General features: G+C 44.2%; 1 protein-coding gene across 1 annotated transcript in view; it reads left to right on the top strand.

The window, feature by feature from the left end:
• The window catches only part of LOC139574371 (phospholipid-transporting ATPase ABCA1-like), a 48,489-nt gene continuing 23,975 nt past the window's right edge, over positions 1 to 24,514 (top strand). Inside the window, exons 1-6 of the mRNA XM_071398886.1 lie at positions 1 to 158; positions 4,557 to 4,667; positions 6,263 to 6,356; positions 8,671 to 8,812; positions 9,033 to 9,151; positions 21,367 to 21,488. Coding sequence (XP_071254987.1) covers positions 9 to 158; positions 4,557 to 4,667; positions 6,263 to 6,356; positions 8,671 to 8,812; positions 9,033 to 9,151; positions 21,367 to 21,488 — 738 coding nt within the window. The 5' untranslated portion in view covers positions 1 to 8. The remainder of the gene's footprint in view (positions 159 to 4,556; positions 4,668 to 6,262; positions 6,357 to 8,670; positions 8,813 to 9,032; positions 9,152 to 21,366; positions 21,489 to 24,514) is intronic.

The following is a 24,514-nucleotide window of genomic DNA, read 5'->3' as shown; positions in this document are numbered from 1 at the left end:
AGAGCCAGATGATTCTCCTCCTCTGTGTACAGGTCACACATGCCTGGATAACAATCCAGGACAAAAATATTTCCAAAAGTAGTGAAGAAGTGTGGTTTAGCTTAGGAGGAAACACAATTGATGCTGAAAGGGGTCTGATTTCGTGCCTTTGGGAAAAGGTATTTCGATTTTCCACTGATTAATTGTCTGTCATTTGTTTATTCTTTTCTTTTAATGGTAGTCCTATCTGCTAGAAAGAAAGCTGAAAGATAACGGAGTTTTATGGCAAACTTTTGCTATTTTTCTTTTCAACAACGCATCATATTTTGTTTTATAGCAAAAATGTGTTCGTTGTAGTTTTTGTTGTACTTAATTATAAAACACGATGTAGACTAGTCTTCCGTCACATTTACAACCACATTATGTATTGTTATGTAACATTGATTTACTCATTGTGGAAAAGCACTCATATTATATTTTTCCAAGCATGCGGAGAACATCGCATGGCACGAATCTTCTCACCCATTGTGATAAACTGACTTTTAAAAAACGATCCCATATTTTCTATTCAATTACATTCTTTGCAGAGTTATCCCTGCACTTGTTCAACAACATTTTGCCACCAAACAAGTTAATAAGCAACTTAGAAACAAGTGACTTTGTTTTAATTTACAGTAAGGGACGTCAATGTGAAGCCCAGCAAAATAGCATGTTATTGAGTAATTTATATTGTCTTATTACCTGCGGGAGTTATCACACAAACAGCCCACCTGGCTCTTGTGAGTACAAAAGACAGGGAGACAATAAAATGTAACCTAGACTGAGCTTGTCACTCCAAACACAGGTAATGAAGCTGATAGTAGCGTACGGTAGAGATAGTTAGAGGATGCAACATTGTATATTTCCCATTATGGCGTCTGTGCGAGCATGGGCAACGTCATTGAGGACATCTCAATTTCAAAGTAGTACATTTTCTTCTACTACTTCTGTGGTAAACAAACTGAAAGGTTACATAGTGCACACTTAAATCAAATGTTATTGGTCACATACACATGGCTAGCAGATGTTATTGTGAGTGTAGTGAAATGCTTATGCTTCTAGATCTGACAGTGCATCAGGATCTAACAGGTAATATCTAACAATTCCACAACAAAACCTAATATCTAACCAATTCCACAACAAAACCTAATACACACAATCTATTAAAGGAATGGGATGAGAATATATAAGTATAAAATATATGGATGAGCAGTAACAGAGCGGCAAAAATGCAAGAGATAGAAAATAATAGATAGTGAAGGATACAGTATATACATATGAGATGAGTAATGTGAGATGTAAACATTCTTAAAGTGGCATTATTAAAGTGACTAGTGATCCATTTATTAAAATGGTCAATGATATCAAGTCTGTAGGTAGGCAGCCACCTCTGTGCTGGTGGTGGCTGTTTAACAATCTGATGGCCTTGAGATAGAATCTGTTTTTCTATCTCTCTGTCCCAGCTTTGATGCACCTGTACTGGCCTCACCTTCTGGATGGAAGCAGGGTGAACAGGTAGTGGCTCAGGTGGTTATTGTCCTTGATGATCTTTTTTGCCTTCCTGTGACATCGGGTGTTGTAGGTGTCCTGGAGGGTATGTAGTTTGCCCCCGGTGATGCGTTGTGCGGACCGCACCACCCTCTGGAGAGCCCTGCGGTTGTGGGCGGTGCAGTTGCCGTACCAGGCGGTGATATAGCCCGACAGGATGCTCTCAATTGTGGACCTGTAAAAGTTAGTGATTGTTTTCGGGTGACAAGCCACATTTTTTTCAGCCTCCTACGGTTGAAGAGGCGCTGTTGCGCCTTCTTCACCACACTGTCTGTGTGCGTGGACCATTTCAGTTTGTCGGTGATATCTACACCGAGGAACTTAATACTTTCCACCTTCTCTACTGCTATCCCGTCAACGTGAATAGGGGGGGGGGTGCTCCCTCCCTTTGCTGTTTCCTGAGGTCCACGATCATCTCTTTTGTTTTGCTGACATTGAGTGAGAGGTTATTTTCCTGACACCATACTTGGAGGGCCCTCACCTCCTCCCTGTAGGCTGTCTCGTTGTTGTTGGTAATCAAGCCTACCACTGTAGTATTGTCTGCAAACATGATGATTGAATTGGAGGCGTGCATGGCCATGCAGTCGTGGGTGAAGTACAGGCGAGGGCTGAGAGGGCACCCTTGTGTGGCCCCAGTGTTGAGGATCAGCGGAGTGGAGATGTTGTTTCCTACCTTCACCACCTGGGGGCGGCCCGTCAGGAAGTCCAGGACCCAGTTTCACAGGGCGGGGTCGACACTGCCACCTAGAGTGTGTTTGAACTGGTATAAAGACAAGATTGATGATTTACTGCCACCTGCAGTTATGGAATGTTTTCTCACAAGTATAATTCATTGGCTGATCCCTCCTGATGACCTGGAGGAATTATGCGATCCTTCCTTAACCCATAGGAAGTCCCACCCAGTTGACTTCTTCAAAATGTTGAATGTCCTCATTGGTGCTGCACATGCTAAAACAGGCTTTTGGGCACTAGAGTCCTCTATCTATCTCTGTGTAGCCTACTCACTCATCCACGTATACCCATGCCCCATTTATTGGGTTCATGCTGAGACACTTTAAAAAACAATTATTTTACCTTTATTTAACTAGGCAATTCAGTTAAGAACAAATTCTTATTTTACAACAACGGCCTACCCTGGCCAAACCCTTCCCTAACTACGCTGGGCCAATTGTGCGGCGCCCTATGGGACTCCCGATCACGGCCGGTTGTGATACAGCCCGGGATTGGACCAGGGTCTGTAGTGATGCCTCTAGCACTGAGATGCAGTGCCTTAGACCACTCAGGAGCTCTAATGCGTCATGGTGGAGGAAAAAACTGTCCAGACTAATCCGTTCAGTTGTTGTTGTTTTTATTCGTTCCCTCAATATAAACATTCAATCTATTTAATAATTAATTCTCTCCGACCAAATAAAATTGTATTCGTCACACATGTGCCGAATACAACAGGTGTAGTAGACCTTATTGTGAAATGCTTACTTACGGGCCCTTAACCAACAATGTAGTTTGAAAAAAGTAAGTAAGAAATAGGAACACAATCTCCTTCTGTACCATGACGGTTTCATTCCCACTTAGCCGACAACAATTGCAGCCTACTGTAAGTAAATATATTTAGTTAATTACATGCTTCAAATGGTGATGATCACTGATCATTCAATAGCTTATTTCCAGTTTCAGTGTTTTCATATGCCTTTGAATCATAAGGACAAATAACCCTTGTGATTTGTAGGGAGCGGGCGTGCAAACCCCCTAATTTAGGCTAAGTAATTTCAATATCCTGAAAAGCCAGGAGCCTCACTAGCAGTCAAAACTGAATGATGCATGTTTACGATGCAAACAAAATACATTTTGTGCAAACTCTGATTCATGGCACTTGGACAACATGAACAGTTGTCCATTTTGCGCGGATCTCATCCCTGTGACCCAGTGTTTTATCCCTCGTCCATGAAGTTAGGGCCATATATGTCCAGTAAAACATGGTGCAGCCAAGCGCCTGGATGTATTTATGTTGTTTACAATTGTGCATGTGAGGAAAGGCATGTGTCGGTGTTAACCAGTAAAATGGTGCACTCTCATCCCTAGGCAGGAATTCTGTCTGGCTCTGCTTCATGATCGTATATGTTCTAGTTTATAGTCCGGGGGAGTTCATTAGCTAGCTACCCTGGCAATTAGCTAATATCCAGGTGAATGTATTGTCATCGCAACAAGGCAAATAGCTATCAGTTTTAGTTATGAAAATAGAGCCATATCCGCTTTAAACCATCTATCTACCTGTGCCTGGTTAGCTAAGTTGCTACACAGCTATAGCTAATGAACAAGATGCCTAGCTAGCAGCTGAGTCAGTCAGTCAAACAGTTCATGGGAAAGGGGTCCAGAGAGAGATGGAACTCCGATTCTGACTGGGGTCATAAGGTCATCTGACCCTAGGTGCATATTTTTGGTCATAACCCCCCAAGGTGGTTTATTCAATTCTTTACATTTTTCATAAACAAATCTAAATCATGTTTTGTGTTTCTGCATGAATATGGCAAAAAAAAATCCCTTAGGTTCATTTTGACCCAAGCCAAAAACATCTAATTCTGCCTACAGTAATTCGATATATAAGACTTTTATTTGCATCTAGGTTTCTCTGGAGACATAATCATTATCCATACCCCAAAGGGTGGAGGAGGGCCTGTATCAGTGATTCTGACCAGATATAAAGGACATCTGCAAAGATATACACTCCAAATCTGGACCATCAGAACCACACGATTTGTCCTGACAGAACCACTAATAACCTGTAAATACGTCCCCTCAACCCATCCTCACTCTCATAAAGTCTGCTTGGGAACTGAGTGGGGACACAGTGCAGAATAAGTTCCCATGTGAGGAGGACCTATTGGAGAGATGTTGTCAACTAGACAAATGACCCTTGACCTTGTACCTTTGAGCTGTGTGCTGGCTGGCTGGACTTTTTACCCACAGTCACCACTGCCTGTGTGTCATTTCAGTTTAGAGCTGGAGGGAAGCTTGAGTGGAAGAGGTCCAGAGTAGAGATGTCCATCTCAACTCAGCTGGGCTTGTTGTTGTGGAAGAACTTTACCTACAGGAGAAGGCAAACGGTAAGCAGAACATTTTTAAATCAGATTGTGTGAATTGGTGAAATAGGAATTGGGACTTTTTCTTGTGGCTTTGTTTGATAGGACAATTTAAAAGAGGATGTATGTAGTATGTTCTTCTGTTATAATGTTTACAGAGTATTTCAAACATATGTTGTATTTACTTTATTATTGTCATATACCAGGTCTACAGTTTTTTAAATTCCTTCTTTGTAGCAAATCATACTTTACACTGTAGTTCAATAGCTGTTTAGTTATTAAGAGGGGTCATGTCCTGTTCTCCTATTATAAGAGTAAGAACAGAAACTGGGATAGGCCCAATACATCACTGGGGGCGAGCTCCCTGTCCTCCAGGACATCTACACCAGCGGGTGTCTGAGGAAGGACCGAAAGATTGTCAAGGACTCAAGTCATCCGAGCCACGAACTGTTCACTCTGTTACTGTCTGGCAAAGCGCTATCAGAGTATCGGGTCTCAGACCAACAGGCTCCGAGACAGCTTCTACCACCAGGCCATCAGACTGCTGAAAAGCTCATCCTAGCCGTCTCCCTGGACAGACCTGCACCTTAGAGACTATTTGCACCGGATAAATCATTTGCACTGACAACCCACACATCCAACCCTTACACACAAACACCCATAAACACACACACACGCACAAACACACAAACACCCATAAACACACACACACAGAACTCCTATACACACACACACACACACACACGGTCAACGCTGCTGTTCCAATATATACCATTGATTCCACTACCCACTTTATATTTGTAAATCCAGTCCATTATTACTGTGCATACTACCTCTTCTATTACTTGTTATTTTTGACTTGACTCCTTTCATTGTTATTATTGATTAATGTTCTGCATTGTTGAGGGAACTAACACAAGCATTTCACTGTACCTTTTATACCTGCTGTACTGTATGTGAAGAATACATTTGATTTGATTTTTACAATAACTATTGTAAGCAATTCCCTTAACTGGAGGGAGATTTTACGGTGTATTAGATGTGAGACGTAGGCTCCTTCATTCAAGTAGTCAAAAAAAATGTTTTATTGGAAAGTAATATACTACATGCCCAAAGGGACATAGCTTTATCTTAGCAGTGTTAGCTTTAATTTCTACTACAGCTTGTTCTCCCACCTGTGCTAGAACCCTGCCTCTAGATGGCTTTACGTGTGCTGGAGTAGCATCTCTCTCCGTCTCCTAATCCAATCAGCATGCACCTGATAACCCTTGAACAGAGATGACTTCACTGTTGCTGGATGTGGGTGTGCAGCATTGGCTATTTTGAAGTCGGGGTTGGTTGTATTGATCGCTTTGCATCTATTAGGAATGCAGTCCTAATAAAAGCTGTCTTATGACAGCTACATCATGCCTGCGTATAGCGTTGATACAGACCTATTATATGGTGTAGTGAGGGAGCCATTTTGAATGCCAGCTTTTAAGCGCTCCAGACTATTAACAGACAAGCTAGGCTTATGGTTATAAAGGGGGGGGGGGGGGGTGCGGGTAGTTATGGTTACCATAGGCCACGCTCCTTATAAAAAATGCTAACTGGCCTTCTTCTCTTGTTTTCTTATCTAGCTCCAACTGCTGATTGAGATAGTATGGCCCCTGTTGATCTTCTTCATTTTGATATCAGTGAGACTGAACTACCCTCCGTACGAACAACATGAATGTAAGTATGATGCACCCCCCTCGTCATTGTTGACACACAGACACTTCTTCACAAGACACTCAACTGAATTCCCCACCCCACACCCCAAATGGCTGTTCAACCACTCCTGTTGTTGTGGCCACGGAGGCATTTGTATTTGGAATCTGTGGATGAACTATGTTGTCGCATGTATACATATTGTACACTGCCAAGGATACAAGCCATTGATGCTACAGTATACAAGCTAGCAATACCATGCACTAGTATGCTACAATGCCATGTGCAGTCATTTATTCTGAAACTGCTACGTGCTGGCCACTCGAGTAAACCCACTATGGAGAAAAAAAAGACATATATTTTCACAGTCCAACAGCAGCCTAATCGTGTTGAACTGTTTATGATAGGTCCTTATCGGGTGGGGATGCTGGGTGTTTTATGCGTTAACTGTTATATGGGGAATATTCTGTCCTGCTAATCAATTTTCTGGTATGGGATGGCAGATATACCCCTGTTAATGGGTTTTTATCTAAAGCCTGACAGAAGATTTCTGCCAACTGAGCATGTATCCCTTTACTTCTCCTGCATGAAGCCTCCGATACGAACATCACAATAGATCCTGGAGCTTTTTTTTGTCAAAACATAACTGTACAAATATAAGTTTGACAGTTTTCGGTTTGGTTTGTTTGTGAGGTGGCTCAGATTGCCTGTGGACATATCAGTGACTTTATGGGGGGGTTAGAGTTTATGATGCCTTTATTACTGCTCTAATCTCATTATCAAGGTTCTATATGTGAAAGCTGATAAAGTTCGCAAGGTCCTCGGAGACTATCTTTGGCACGGGTATGGGAAAAGCTTATATAATGGAAATGCACTGGCTGAACCAAAGCCTGTTTTCCCCGGAATGATACGCTAGAGAATTCTTCAGTTAATTATATCACTGGGGGCGGTTCACAGAACAGGATCAATAACGCTGCCCGTTACCTTCTCTTTGCTAAAGCAACTATTGTTTCTTTGTATGGGACTTGCATTCTTATTGATCCTACTTTGTGTAATAGCCTACAAACCTGCTTCAGGATACAGTTGTGTAGGACAAAGCATTCGTATAGCTACTAATAACTATTATCTACTAATAACTATTATCAATGGGATGAACACATCTCCTGGGAAATCTTTGTCTACGTCAGAATATCCGCTTTCTTTCATTCCCGGAAGCCTGCGTTTTGTCCATCTGCCAGAAAGCAGAAGCATTAGGGGGTGAATTGCTTTCAGTTCTTCCTAAAGTCTTGGTTAGGCAGCAAGCACAGGGATACTTTTGGTGTGAGTCATACAGCACGTGGGTCTGGGCATGTTGTAACTGCTCCTACACCACATAGGAAAGAAATGGTCTTCCTTGCACAGGGCTAACATATTGCTTTTGGGGATGGATATTAACCATGAAAAAAATGTGACAGTGCAATAAGACTCCAAATACCCATGGCTCTTTTTGAAGATTTCAAATCGTTTGAGTTGAATATGGTGCTAGTTTGGAAGATTTCAAATAGTTTCAGATGAATGTGGTGCTAGTTTGAAAACTGCCTAGCTAAATTCCATTTAGGATTCACATTTATCACCCACTAGTTCATAAAGTCATAATCTTTATAGGCCGTCGATGACGATCACTCTGAAAAGCAAAATGGCTGCCCTGAATCAGCTAAGCAATTGGCTATGTGGGGTTATCTCTTATCTCTGCTTTTCTTAGTAATGGGTCAGTTGGCAGGCTTCAGGTTTACTGATAGCAGGCCTACTTTTTTAACTCATCACACAAATAAAGGCAAGCCTCTCGGGGAGGGAGGGATGGCACCTTAGGAGGGGACAAAGGTTGTACATTGTACTTAGGCAATCACTCCCTCACATTGATAAGGCCTGTAGCTGCAGTGAAGCCTTCAAGATGGGACAAGACGTGGTTACGCTGATGCTAGCTCATCCGCCACCAGCCCGATAAGATAATCTGAGAACACACATCAGTTAGGTGTCTTTTGCGTAGACAAAAATAGAATTTTTAAACTCTGTAGGTGATGTTCAAAGACCACCCCAAGTAGTTCCGTTGGGTTGATATAGAGGCCATTTAAGTGTCTCAGTATCAGATCCAACGTGACTGGAATTATCCTGTGTTCTCTCCAGTCCACTCTCTGTAGATAGTGTATTAATAGACTAAATATGTAAAAAATGTCCCCCAAAAAGTGTTTTGCTATACAACCAAAGATGTGGTTTTGAATGTGCTGTATAAATGATTGAATTTCAAAACACCACAATTTGTGTCTTATGACGACTGTATCCCTCCCGGTGTCTCCCTCAGGTCATTTCCCCAACAAGGCCATGCCCTCGGCGGGCACCCTACCCTGGATCCAAGGCATCATCTGCAACGCCAACAACCCCTGCTTCCGCAACCCCACTCCTGGAGAGTCCCCCGGGGTCGTGGGCAACTTCAATGAGTCCATGTGAGTCCCACCCCAAGCTGCATCTCTGTATCTGATTGTTTTTTAAATATAAAAACATGAATACACTTTATTTTATGATTCATCCGCTTCATTGGATTAATAACATCATTGTTTCCAAATAAATAAAATGGTCACTTTAATGTTTCCTGTAAATATCCTATTTATAACTTGAATTTAACTGATTCAATTTTATTCTGTGTTAATCTGTGGATGTCTGCAGAATCTCTCGTCTGTTCTCCGATGCCAAGAAGATCCTGCTGTACAGTCAGAATGACCGGAATCTGGTTGACTTTAAAGGCCTCTTCCAAGCCCTGAAGACACTACAGGCCAATACCAAAGGTAAGAGTCACCTCTATATAAACCATTATTCACTGTACACATTACTACATTCACAAGAAACACCAGGGGCCTATTAATTTGAGTGGAATGTTCATGAACTCAAAGCCTAGAATAGACAGTATTTTCACTGAAGCTGAATCAAGACTCATTCCAGGTCTACATAGTACATCCCTGTCTGCCCTGAACTTTACGCCCCGTTGAGCGGGCCCCGGAGAGTTACTGTACGCCCACGTCTGGGCAGAAGAAAAGAGGGTTTACACTAATTCCCTTACGCTGTGCTGACTCACAGCGGGACTCCCCCATCCCCTTTTGTCCTGTTCCAACCCGCCTTCTGGGTTCTCCTCCTGTGCCTGTGAATGGCTGGGGATGGATAGTTATAATTTTAAAACTGATTTAATATTATATCATTTTAATTTCACACCCAGATTTCTTCTATAATGACATTCTATTTATGAACAGTTAGACAATGCTGTGTTTAGAGTGACAGTGGAGGCGATATGTGAGATGGTTTGAGGCAGTAGATGGATGAAAGCCGGCAGAGCCTCTCCCAACTGACAGGTCATGGCAGGCCAAAAGGGGGATACCTAGTCAGTTGTCCAACTGAATGTATTCAACTAAAATGTGTCTTCCGCATTTAACCCAAACCCTCTGAATCAGAGAGGTGCGGGGGGCTGCCTTAATCGACATCCACATCTTCGGCACCCAGGGAACTGTGGGTCAACTGCTTTTCTCAGGGGCAGAACGGCAGATTTTTACCTTGTCAGCTCGGGGATTCGATCCAGAAATCTTCCGGTTACTGGCCCAATGCTCTAACCACTAGGCTGCCTGCCGCATGGCTTGAAGCTATTCTCATATGCCATTCAAGATAGGACAGATTTTACGTACTTCCTTACTTACTGTGTGCTGGGTTAATGGTGTGTTTCGCATTAGACAAAATCAGACTGTGCTACCTTAGTCAGGTGACCTTATATTACATTAGCTTGGGTAATGGACTTTATATGTTTATCATGTTCCAAGATGGCGTAGCAGTGCAGGCGTATTTTGTTCGTCCTCTCGTTGTAAGGAGTGCGTACTGGCGGCAGAGAAGTCAGGCGCAGGAGAGCAAAAACTGTGTTACAACGGTGTTACAACTTGCCCTCCAAATACACCTCTGCTGTTTTCAATCAGGATCTCAGCGATCACTGCCTCATTGCCTGTATCCGCTATGGGTCCACGGTCAAACGACCACCCTTCATCACTGTCACACGCTCCCTAAAACACTTTTGCGAGCATGCTTTTCTAATCGACCTGGCCCGGGTATACTGGAAGGATATTGACCTCATCCCGTCAGTTGAGGATGCCTGGTCGTTCTTTAAAAGTAATTTCCTGACCATCTTAGCTTTCAAAAAATGCAGAACTAAGAACAGATATAGCCCTTGGTTCACTCCAGACCTGACTGCCCTTGACCAGCACAAAAACATCCTGTGGCGGACTGCAATAGCATCGAATAGTCCCCGCGATATGCAACTGTTCAGGGAAGTCAGCAACGAATACACGCAGTCAGTCAGGAAAGCAAAGGCTAGCTTTTTCAAGCAGAAATTTGCATCCTGTAGCTCTAACTCCAAAAAGTTTTGGGACACTGTAAAGTCCATGGAGAACAAGAGCACCTCCTCCCAGCTGCCCACTGCACTGAGGCAAGGTAACACGGTCACCACTGATAAATCCATGATAATCGAAAATTTCAATAAGCATTTCTGTACGGCTGGCCGTGTCTTCCTCCTGGCTACTCCAATCCTGCCCTGCCTCTCTAAAGTCTTCGAAAGCCAAGTTAATAAACAGATCACTTACCATTTAGAATCCCACCGTACCCTCTCCGCTGTGCAATCCGGTTTCCGAGCCGATCACGGGTGCACCTCAGCCACGCTCAAGGTACTAAACGATATCATAACCGCCATCGATAAAAGACAGTACTGTGCTGCCATCTTCATCGACCTGGCCAAGGCTTTCGACTCTGTCAATCGCCGTATTCTTATCGGCAGACTCAATAGCCTTGGTTTCTCTAATGACTGCCTCGCCTGGTTCACCAACTACTTTGCAGACAGTGTCAAATCGAAGGGCCTGTTGTCCGGACCTCTGGCAGTCTCTATGGGGGTACCACAGGGTTCAATTCTCAGGCCGACTCTTTTCTCTGTATGTATCAATGATGTCACTCTTGCTGCGGCTGAATCCCTGATCCACCTCTACGCAGACGACACCATTCTGTATACAGTACATCTGGCCCTTCCTTGGAAACTGTGCTAACTAACCTCCAAACGAGCTTCAATGACATAGAAACACTCCTTCCGTGGCCTCCAACTGCTCTTAAATGCCTGTAAAACCAAATGCATGCTTTTCAACCGTTCGCTGCCCGCACCCGCCCGCCCGTCTAGCATCACCACCCTGGACGGTTCTGACCTAGAATATGCGGACAACGATAAATACCTAGGTGTCTGGCTAGACTGTAAACTCTCCTTCCAGACTCATATTAAACATCTCCAATCCAATCAAATCTAGAATCAGCTTCCTATTTCGCAACAAAGCCTCCTTCACTCACGCCGGCAAACTTACCCTAGTAAAACTGACTATCCTACCGATCCTCGATTTCGGCGATGTCATCTACAAAATAGTTTCCAATACTCTACTCAGCAAACTGGATGCAGTCTATAACAGTGCCATCCGTTTTGTTACCAAATCACCATATACCACCCACCACTGCGACCTGTATGCTCTAGTCGGCTGGCCCTCGCTACATATTCGTCTCCAGACCGACTGGCTCCAGTTCATCTATAAGTCTATGCTAGGTAAAGCTCAGCCTTATCTCAGTTCACTGGTCACGATAACAACACCCACCCGTAGCACACGTTCCAGCAGGTATATCTCACTGATCATCCCCAAAGCCAACACCTCATTTGGCCGCCTTTCCTTACAGTTCTCTGCTGCCAGTGACTGGAACGAATTGCAAAAATCGCTGAAGCTGGAGACGTATATTTCCCTCACCAACTTTAAACATCAGCTATCTGAGCAGCTAACCGATCGCTGCAGCTGTACATAGTCCATCTGTAAATAGCCCACCCAATCTACCTACCTCATCCCCATACTGTTTTTATATACTTTTCTGCTCTTTTGCACACCAGTATCTCTACTTGCACATCATCATCTGCTCATTTATCACTCCAGTGTTAATCTGCTAAATTGTAATTCTTTGCTACTATGGCCTATTTATTGCCTACCTCCTCATGCCTTTTGCACAGACTGTATATAGACTTTCTTTTTTCTACTGTGTCATTGACTTGTTTATTGTGTTATTGGCTTGTTTATTGTTTATTCCATGTGTAACTGTGTTTTTGTCTGTGTCACACTGCTTTGCTTTATCTTGGCCAGGTCGCAGTTGTAAATGAGAACTTGTTCTCAACTAGCCTACCTGGTTAAATAAAGGTGAAATAATAAGCCTTTTATTTTATTAAAAAAATAAAAAAATAAAAAATTTCACCTTTATTTAACCAGGTAGGCTAGTTGAGAACAAGTTCTCATTTGCAACTGCGACCTGGCCAAGATAAAGCAGAGCAATTCGACACATACAACAACACAGAGTTACACATGGAATAAATAAAACATACAGTCAATAATACAGTAGAACAAAATAAAAATAAAAGTCTACATACAGTGAGTGCAAATTAGGTAAGATAAGGGAGTTAAGGCAATAAATAGGCCATTGTGGCGAAGTAATTACAATATAGCAATTAAACACTGGAATGGTAGATGTGCAGAAGATGAATGTGCAAGTAGAGATACTGGGGTGCAAAGGAGCAAGATAAATAAATAAATAAATACAGTATGGGGATGAGGTAGGTACGTAGATAGATGGGCTGTTTACAGATGGGCTATGTACAGGTGCAGTGATCTGTGAGCTGCTCTGACAGCTGGTACTTAAAGCTAGTGATGGAGATATGAGTCTCCAGCTTCAGAGATTGGAGTAGTATATCAACATACAGATAAGACTTAAATTTCATGGCAAATACAGTACTACTGTAATGAATGAGATATTTGCCATGAAATTTAAGTCTTATCTGTATGTTGATATACTACTCCAATCTCTGAAGCCTGTGTATCTAGAAAATGTATGCAGAAGTATAGTAGGTACACGCTGAGTCCTGGATAATTAGGTATACGCTGAGTCCTGGATAATTAGGTATACGCCGAGTCCTGAATAGTTAGGTATACGCTGAGTCCTGGATAATTAGGTATACGCCAAGTCCTGAATAGTTAGGTATACGCCGAGTCCTGGATAGTTAGGTATACGCCGAGTCCTGGATAGTTAGGTATACGCCGAGTCCTGGATAGTTAGGTATACGCCGAGTCCTGGATAGTTAGGTATACGCCGAGTCCTGGATAGTTAGGTATACGCCGAGTCCTGGATAGTTAGGTATACGCTGAGTCCTGGAGAGTTAGGTATACGCCGAGTCCTGGAGAGTTAGGTATACGCCGAGTCCTGGAGAGTTAGGTATACGCCGAGTCCTGGATAGGTATACGCCGAGTCCTGGATAGTTAGGTATACGCCAAGTCCTGGAGAGTTAGGTATACGCCGAGTCCTGGAGAGTTAGGTATACGCCGAGTCCTGGAGAGTTAGGTATATGCCGAGTCCTGGAGAGTTAGGTATATGCCGAGTCCTGGATAGTTAGGTATATGCCACGTCCTGGATAGTTAGGTATATGCTGAGTCCTGGATAGTTAGGCATATGCTGAGTCCTGGATAGTTAGGTATATGCTGAGTCCTGGATAGTTAGGCATATGCTGAGTCCTGGATAGTTAGGTATATGCTGAGTCCTGGATAGTTAGGTATATGCTGAGTCCTGGATAGTTAGGTATATGCTGAGTCCTGGATAGTTAGGCATATGCTGAGTCCTGGATAGTTAGGTATATGCTGAGTCCTGGATAGTTAGGCATATGCTGAGTCCTGGATAGTTAGGTATATGCTGAGTCCTGGATAGTTAGGCATATGCTGAGTCCTGGATAGTTAGGCATATTCGTTAAGCCCCGAAGTGTAGGTGCCGCAGACTCCTAAAACACTCAAATGAGAACAGCAGATGTTAAAGACATACTCCAGCTATATTTGAACTTTTACTTATGAAAAACGCTATCCCATGTATAAATACAGTAATGTACACACACTTAAGGGTATGTGTGTATTTTATTTTATTTTAAAAAAATCCCAATATCCTCATATTCAACTATGATCTTGTCTCATCGCTGCAACTCCCCAACACGCTCGGGAGAGGCAAAGGTCGAGTCATGTGTCCTCCGAAACATGACCCGCGCTCCTTAACACCCACCCGCTTAACCCGGAAGCCAGCCGCACCAATGTGTAGGAGGAAACACTGTTCAACTGATGACCGAAGTCAGCCTACAGGCGCCCCAAACCCTCCCCTAAACCGGACAACCTTGGGCCAATTGTGCACTGCGAGAACCTGGGATCGAACCCGGGTCTATAGTGACGCCTCAAGCAGTGCCTTAGACCGCTGTGCCACTCGGGAGGATTTAACATGCCTGAGCAGGGGTGCAGCCTTGGAGTCCACATGCCCATCCACTTGGCACCCAGGCCCACCCACTGGGGAGCCAGGCCCAGCCAATCAGAATATTTTTTTTCTCCCACAAATGGACTTTATTACAGACAGAAATACTCCTCAGCAAATCGATATCAGCTGCTTGATATGCCACACCTGTCAGGTGGATGGATAGTCTTGGCAAAGGAGAAATGCTCACTAACAGGGATGTAGACAAATTCATGCACAAAATTTGAGAGAAATAAGCTTTTTGTACGTATGGAACATTTCTGGGATTTTTTAATTTAGCTCATGGACCATCACTTTACATGGTGCATTTATATTTTTGTTCAGTGTAGCTGGGCGCACATGCACAATTCAGAAGACAGTAGTTTTTATGCCCTGATATCAGGAGCTGATGGCGAAATTGATTAAACAATTGAGAGACTTAAACGAATACATCAGATGACAAATATTTAAGGAGAGCGAATCAATATACAATCACGAAATCAACTGTAACTGTCAATCGTAAAACAAAGCTTAAAACGATGTTTGAGTGAACCTGAATCAAGAAAATGAATGGTGAAGTCGCTTCCAATCACAGTAGACGACTTCTCCTCACCACGCAATAGAGACCAAAAGAGGAAATGCCCACCCCCCTAGTTGTGCCATGTCATGAGGACACCTGGACCACCTATTGAGATGTGCCTTTTGTTAAGTAAATCATGTGATACATGAGCTGAAAAGTAGACTGGAGTAGGACTTTAAGAACGTAATCCAGTGATATCTGATTTGAGCCTTTGCGAGTGGCAATAAAGATGAACAGTTATGCTAGGTCTTTCTCTTATGACATGGCTTTCATGTTGGTGGCCACCTGTTTTAAAACACTCCCATTCATTTATTTGATTTTGCTAATCAGTTTATGCTTCAGTCCGTCCTATTTACTAGTCTAAGCATGATATTGATAAACCTTTATAGTAGGTGAAGCCAGTGTAGTTTGATGGGGCTGGGGGATATTTTAATTGTGACTCATACCAATATGGCTTGGTTTATTACTATGGTATGTGGAAGTATGAACAGTGATGATGTAACATCCCTTCAGTATTGGTTGTTGATAACGTTCATTCTGGCTACTGAGTTCACAGTGCACTGACTATATGCCAATGAAGCACTTTTGCACAGCCACGGGTCTGATCAAGATACTCCTGATGATCCACGTTGATGATATCCGTTAATCAGTCCTTTCTGAAAACCTGTCTGGTGAGGCCAGGGCGATTCTTAGAATCTAGTTGTTAGTTTGTACAGTAAACCTTTTCAGCTTCTTTGTGCGACTGGGGTAAAGTGGTTAGAATGGAGGATAGATAGTTGAACAGTTTTAACAGAGATCTGAAGCTGAATAAGCAAATTCCACAATAACGCTGATGTCAGCAAGGGTTTGCATGACCAAAGTGAACTCTTTATAAGGTTCTTCCAGGTATTGTGTGTTTCCCTCTTTTTATGCCACTGGTTGTCATTGAGTTTGTGAACAGAGCTTTGACCGCACTATGTTCTCCATAAAGCCCGCACTACCACAGCTTTCACATGGACAAAAGAATCAGATATTTTTCCATGTCATGTTTTTTTCTTTTATCTGAATATCATTTATTTTTGGCAGTGACGTCTTACTTTTTGGATTCACTGTGGACCCATGGCTTAGTTGACTGATTTTGGCACTGTAAAATGTATTTATAATGGAGCCATCTATCTAAAAGAGTAGATAGTTAGGTCTCAATTTCCCCCAAAAATGCTTTTGTGGGTTTGCATAATCTTGCATTGACTTTTGAAATGGCTTTGGATCCAGTATATTTCAGGAAGTCTAATCTTTTTGGTGTTCTCAGAGCACACATTTTACAGCTTGATTCTAACTTGATATGTGGTAATATCTAGATTGATTAATCTCACAATTAACAAAAGGAGCATGAACAAGACCTAGGGCCACCAATGTTTTGTCAGGCCATCATGTAAAAACCAAGCCAATGGCTTACTTCCAGAGACAAAACAGGAATTCACAAAGCCTGTGAATTTCTCAATACACTGAAGGGTTTGTCAAAGTAGATTTGCTGAAAGGTGTCATTGAGGGGCGTTGTGGATTCTTAATGTACTGTAACCAGTGGACGAATATTGATTCCGTCTGTCACTAAATTCTAAAGCATGTTCATGGTTCATTGGGTAAAATTTGTTGCTAATTTGTAACTACTTTTGACAATCGTTTCTAATGATTTACAGGGGTTCTAGACAGTAAAACAAAATGGAGTCTGTCAGCTTTTGGAAAGGCTCCAGATTTTCTGGGACCCAATTTGACCCCCACCCCCTCACCTCGTCTGTCTTCAAACGGCCGTCTAGCTAATGTTCCAGGAATCTGCCACCTACTGTCCTTTTGTCCCCCTAACCCCCACTGCTATCAATACTAGTGACTGGGCTCACTTCCAGCTTTTGTTCTTTGAAAGGGCCCAGGAGTTGAGGGAAGTAGCCAATGAGAGATCGGGGAGGGGCAGTTAGCAGACAATTTAAAGACAGTTTGTGTATGATCCAGTGTGTGTTTTTCAGTGTGAATGTGCTAGCGGGGCGTTACTTTGGGGCAATTCCATGGTAAGGGAGTAACGCTGACACTCTAAAATGTATAAATGTATATCAAACTAAAAGCCATGGATTTAAAAGTTTAACAAACCATACAACTCTATGCACAAGGACTACTTTGAACAATTTACACAGAATATGTTGCGTTGTATGGTTTGTTAAGCTTTGAAAATGTTTTTTGTTTGGCATACATTTTAAAGTGAGTCTCAGCATAATTCCGTGACCGTGGAATTACCCCGTGGTTGAAGGTGTGAAGTGTGTCCCTTCCTGCTCCACAGGTCTATGTCAACGGTTGATTATTTTAGATAACATAATGATGGAAATGGTGTATTCTGGCAATGGGCTACAGTCTGCAAGGTGTTTGGTGTGTATGTTGTTGAGGGATTGTTAAAGGCACATCATTGAAATCATCTACAGCAATCAGAGGATGGTACCAGGCAGCACATGTGTGTGTGGCTATTTACTTCAGTGTTGGCCATTTTTCCTTGGACATGTACTGAATTGTCCTGGCCTAGTTGTTGTCAGTATTTTCATAGAGACACTTCTTTCCAACCTCTGATTCAGACCCAACCTTTTCTGGGATGTTTTCACCCAACAAAATATATTTTGCGACCACCCCCCCCTACTGAACATCTGTAACGGGTGTCGTCTTCCTCCTCCTCGGACGAGGAGAGGAGAGAAGGATCGGTAGACCAATGCGCAGCGAGGTGTGATGACATAATGATTTATTGAAAAAACAGACGAACACTGACACGAACTAGACTTCAGAAATACAAAATAACAAACGATGTAGACAGACCTGAACAAACGAACTTACAAATACACGAAGCACGCTGACACAGGAACAGACTACATAAACGCACGAACAAACCGAAACAATCCCGTGTGATGCGCAGACACAAACACAGGAGACAATCACCCACAAACAAACAGTGTGAACAGCCAGCCTATATATGGTTCCCAATCAGAGGAAAACGTAAACCACCTGTCTCTGATTGAGAACCATATAAGGCTGATTAACAGTGATCTAAACACAAAACATACAATGCCCACCCCAACTCACGCCCTGACCAACTAAACATATACAAAAAATAACATAAAATAGGTCAGGAACGTGACATAACCCCCCCCTCAAGGTGCGTACTCCGAACGCACCACCAAAAGTCTAGGGGAGGGTCTGGGTGGGCATCTGACCACGGTGGTGGCTTAGGCTCCGGGCGTGGTTCCCACCCCACCATAATCAATCCCCGCTTCTGTAGCCTCCCCACAATGACCACCCTCCAAATAACCCCACCAAAATTAAGGGGCATCTCCAGGATAAGGAGCAGCACCGGAATGAGGGGCAACACCGGAATGAGGGGCAACACCAGAATGAGGGGCAACACCAGAATGAGGGGCAACACCAGAATGAGGGGCAACACCAGAATGAGTGGCGGATCCTGGCTGGCTGGCTCTGGACGCTCTTGGCTGGTTGACGGCTCTGGACGGTCATGGCTGGCTGACGGCTCTGGACGGTCATGGCTCGCTGACGGCTCTGGACGGTCATGGCTCGCTGACGGCTCTGGACGGTCATGGCTCGCTGACGGCTCTGGACGGTCATGGCTCGCTGACGGCTCTGGACGGTCATGGCTCGCTGACGGCTCTGGACGGTCATGGCTCGCTGACGGCTCTGGACGGTCATGGCTGGCTGAAGGCTCTGGCTGATCCGGTCTGGCGGAAGGCTCTGGCTGATCCGGTCTGGCGGAAGGCTCTGGCTGATCCGGTCTGGCGGAAGGCTCTGGCTGATCCGGTCTGGCGGAAGGCTCTGGCTGATCCGGTCTGGCGGAAGGCTCTGGCTGATCCGGTCTGGCGGAAGGCTCTAGCGGCTCCTGTCTGGCGGACGGCTCTAGCGGCTCCTGTCTGGCGGACGGCTCTGTAGGCTCATGGCAGACGGGCGGCTTTGCAGGCTCATGGCAGACGGGTGGCTTTGCAGGCTCATGGCAGACGGACAGTTCAGACGGCGTATGGCAGACGGGCAGTTCAGGCACCGCTGGGCAGACGGGCAGTTCAGGCGCCGCTGGGCAGACGGGCAGTTCAGGCGCCGCTGGGCAGACGGGCAGTTCAGGCGCCGCTGGGCAGACGGGCAGTTCAGGCGCCGCTGGGCAGACGGCAGACTCTGGCCGGCTGAGACGCACTATAGGCCTGGTGCGTGGTACCGGAACTGGAGGTACCGGGCTAACGACACGCACCTCAGGGCGAGTGCGGGGAACAACAACAGGGCACACTGGACTCTCGTGGCGCACTCTAGGCCTGGTGCGTGGTACCGGAACTGGAGGTACCGGGCTGAGGGCACGCACCTCAGGGCGAGTGCGGGGAGAAGGAACAGTGCGTACAGGGCTCTGGAGACGCACAGGAGGCTTGGTGCGTGGTGCCGGAACTGGAGGCACTGGGCTGGAGACACGCACCATAGGGAGAGTGCGTGGAGGAGGAACAGGGCTCTGGAGATGCACTGGAAGCCTGGTGCGTGGTGTAGGCACTGGTGGTACTGAGCTGGGGTGGGAAGGTGGCGCCGGATATACCGGACCGTGAAGGAGGACACGTGCTCTTGAGCACCGAGCCTCCCCAACCTTACCAGGTTGAATGGTCCCCGTAGCCCTGCCAGTGCGGCGAGGTGGAAGAGCCCGCACTGGGCTATGCAGGCGAACCGGGGACACCACCTGTAAGGCTGGTGCCATGTACGCCGGCCCGAGGAGACGTACTGGAGACCAGATACGTTGGGCCGGCTTCATGGCACTCGGCTCGATGCCCAACCTAGCCCTCCCAGTGCGGCAAGGTGGAATAGCCCGCACTGGGCTAAGCACGCGTACTGGGGACACCGTGCGCTTTACCGCATAACACGGTGTCTGACCAGTACGACGCCCTCTTACTCCACGGTAAGCCCGGGGAGTTGGCTCATGTATCCAACCCGGCTTCGCCACACTCCCCTTTAGCCCCCCCCCCAAGAAATTTTTGGGTGAGCCTCTCGGGCTTCCAGCCTCTCTTACGTGCTGCCTCCTCATACCACCGCTGTTGGGCTCTCGCTGCCTCCATTTCCTCACGAGCGCGGCGATATTCCCCAATGTGCGCCCAGTGTCCCTTTCCTTCCAAGATCTGTTCCCAAGTCCACGAGTCCTGATTGCTCTGTTGAGCTCTCCCCCGCCGCTTGGTCCTCGGTTGGTGGGTGATTCTGTAACGGTTTTCTTGGTGGGTGATTCTGTAACGGTTTTCCTCCTCCTCTTCATCCGAAGAGGAGGAGCAGGGATTGAACCAAAATGCAGCGGGTTGTGATGACATAATGATTTATTGAAAAAACAGACGAACACTGACACGAACTAGACTTCAGAAATACAAAATAACAAACGATGTAGACAGACCTGAACAAACGAACTTACAAATACACGAAGCACGCTGACACAGGAACAGACTACATAAACGCATGAACAAACCGAAACAATCCCGTGTGATGCGCAGACACAAACACAGGAGACAATCACCCACAAACAAACAGTGTGAACAGCCAGCCTATATATGGTTCCCAATCAGAGGAAAATGTAAACCACCTGTCTCTGATTGAGAACCATATAAGGCTGATTAACAGTGATCTAAACACAAAACATACAATGCCCACCCCAACTCACGCCCTGACCAACTAAACATATACAAAAAATAACATAAAATAGGTCAGGAACGTGACAACATCCTCACATTTCCAAACATTCGAACTTTAAAAAGACAAAAAAATGTATCCAAATAATCCTAAACTCCTGCGCCAAGCGTTTTCGAGTTGGTCACCTGAGTAACTAGCAAGCAAGCACATGCTCCATGACAACGATTTAATGAGGTTGAAAGCTAATACAGTACCCACGATTACGGAAAATAGTATAATTTGGCAGAAGGAACAACCAACATTTGCTAAATAAGTCTACTAAAATAAGACAATTCCGTACACCAACACACACATCTAGTAATGTCCGGGTATAGGAAAGAGCTGGTTTGAACAAGTTGTTGTGTTTGTTTCCCACAGGATTCAAGCTGAAGGATTTCCTCCACAACAATGAGACCCTGTCCACTTTCCTTCTGCGAAACGCTTCCTTCTCGGAACACGCCGTGCGCCAGATCATTGAGGCCGACGTGAACTTGGAAAAGGTAAGAGGAAAAATACCACCTTTCCAAAGTTCTATGACATATACATTTGAGTCATTTAGCAGATGCTCTTATTCAGATCAATTTACAGGAGCGATTAGGACTAGGTACCTTGCTCAACAGATTTTTCACCTATTTGGCTCTGGAATTTGAACCAGCATCCTTTCGGTTACTGGCCCAATGCTCTTAACCAGTAGGCTACCTGCCACCCCATGAGGAATATTATGAGGCATATTACTAGGATCAGTTCACCACATCCTGGACACCATGAAAAGCAGTGTAGTAGTTCTTCAACATGCCCATGGCCCATTATTTCCCACCTAGCCTCCCAGCAGATTAGGTCCCATGTTGTCCATTATTTCCCACCTAGCCTCCCAGCAGATTAGGTCCCATGTTGTCCATTATTTCCCACCTAGCCTCCCAGCAGATTAGGTCCCATGTTGCCCATTATTTCCCTCCTAGCCTCCCAGCAGATTAGGTCCCATGTTGTCCATTATTTCCCACCTAGCCTCCCAGCAGATTAGGTCCCATGTTGTCCATTATTTCCCTCTTAGCCTCCCAGCAGATTAGGTCCCATGTTGTCCATCATTTCCCTCCTAGCCTCCCAGCAGATTAGGTCCCATGTTGTCCATTATTTCCCTCTTAGCCTCCCAGCAGATTAGGTCCCATGTTGTCCATTATTTCCCTCCTAGTCTCCTAGCAGATTAGGTCACATGTTGTCCATTATTTCCCTCTTAGCCTCCCAGCAGATTAGGTCCGATGTTGTCCATTATTTCCCACCTAGCCTCCCAGCAGATTAGGTCTCATGTTGTCCATTATTTCCCTCCTAGTCTCCCAGCAGATTAGGTCCCATGTTGTCCATTATTTCCCACCTAGCCTCCCAGCAGATTAGGTCCCATGTTGTCCATTATTTCCCTCCTAGTCTCCCAGCAGATTAGGTCCCATGTTGTCCATTATTTCCCACCTAGCCTCCCAGCAGATTAGGTCCCATGTTGTCCATTATTTCCCTCTTAGCCTCCCAGCAGATTAGGTCCCATGTTGTCCATTATTTCCCTTCTAGCCTCCCAGCAGATTAGGTCACATGTTGTCCATTATTTCCCTCCTAGCCTCCCAGCAGATTAGGTCACATGTTGTCCATTATTTCCCTCCTAGTCTCCCAGCAGATCAGGTCCCATGTTGTCCATTTGTTGCAGGTAGCAGCAAACACAGAGCAGGTCAGTAGTGTCTCTTTATTTCAGTGACATAAAATTCACTGCAATCCGCCTTGAAACTTCCTGTAGAGACTATAAACAAGGTGGCTTTCCACCGAATGCACAGACTTGGAGCTCGGAGTGACAAGACCAAGGGTCCCCGACCTGTCATCGCAAAATTAAATTTGAACACTACCAATGAAAGGTCTCATTTACCAATTTCCCCGGGAGATAAACGAACGTGGCAAGAGTCTGTATCCTGTACAGAGGCAACAGGGTGAGAGGGGTAAGCATGCCTTTCTCATTGTGGACAAACTCTTTAAAGACGAACAGCTCTTCCAAGACAGCTCTACAATACCATGTTACGAAGAAAAATTATAGGGACTGTAAAAATATCTGAACACTATGAAGTTGACATGAGCACACACACTCTCAATTACACGCTCGCTTACACATACGGACACATACATACACACACTTGATCTCTCTCGTTCTCTCTTTCTCTCCTCCCCCTCTCTCCCCGCGCTCTATTGTTGAGAACTTTTCTATAATTTAATGTTTTTTGTTTGTCTATCTTTTGTTTGTCTTTGTCTACATGTTTATATATGTTAACAACAAGCAATGGGAAGATATCAGAACAGGGAAGTTGGGGAATAATAACATATTGTACGGGATACATTTGTACTGTAGTAAAGCCGTCTCTAGAGTAATGCAAGGTCTCTTTCATAATCATGTGAAACGTCAATTGCTATGGAAATTCTGGGATGTGTTTTTCTATGAAAATTATGTTCAATGTATTTATAATGCAACTATGATGGTGATGCGATATGGGTTACAATTATCATTCTGAATATTAAGGATATACTCACTTCATGTTACACACAGACACTCAACCATACAAATTGTCTGGGTTATTATTTATTTGGACATCACACATTATAGTATTACTCTTATCCAGACATCATACACACTCTCACTAAATCACATCCATTAACACACACATCAACCTACTCAGATTTACTACACACATAATATCTTGACTAAATTTTCTAACATCTGTGGCATTGGCGTACAGGCAAACAGGTAAGGGAATAAAACAAATATTGCTAGAACCGGTTTCTTGAATTCTAAACATCAGACATTTGAGATCTCTCATTTTGACTGTCATAATACCTCTTATGGCAGTAACTTTACAGGCACTAATTATGGTCAATTTAGACTGAGAATAGTATGTAGATATGGTAATAGTGAAATAAGTATAGCTAGTTATAATTGTAATGGTTTAGCAGATTATAAAAAAAGAAGATCAGTCTTTACGTGGCTAAAAGAAAAGGAATATAACATATACTGTTTACAGGAAAGTCACTCTATATCTTTAGATGAAGTTGTGTGGAAAAAGGAATGGGGTGGTGAAATAATTTTCTGTCATGGACAAAAGAACTCAATGATATTGTGATGATATTAATTAACAAAAATGTTCATCTGAATTTTCAAATAGTCAGGAATGATTCGCAAGGAAGTTGGATCCTTTTGTATATGAAAGTGGATGAAAAACAGATTTGGCTCATTAATCTATATGGTCCAAATCAGGATGATCCATACATTTTTTAAAATATTTATACCAATTTATTGAAATTACAGGCAACAAACGATCAAATCATTATGGTGGGAGACTATCACACAGTGTTAAGTACCTCAATGGACCGTAAAGGAAATCACTCTACAAACTATCATCACCGTGCCCTTAATTAAGGAAATCACAAATATTATGGACACATTAGAAATAGTGGATATTTGGAGAATCTTGTTTCTCATGGTCTGAGAGTCCTTTAGGTGCCT

The sequence above is a fragment of the Salvelinus alpinus genome, chromosome 4 (assembly GCF_045679555.1).
Source record: "Salvelinus alpinus chromosome 4, SLU_Salpinus.1, whole genome shotgun sequence".
Lineage (NCBI taxonomy): Eukaryota > Metazoa > Chordata > Actinopteri > Salmoniformes > Salmonidae > Salvelinus > Salvelinus alpinus.
The sequence above is the reverse complement of the archived record's forward strand: the minus strand, read 5'-3'. Positions and strand labels throughout refer to the sequence as shown.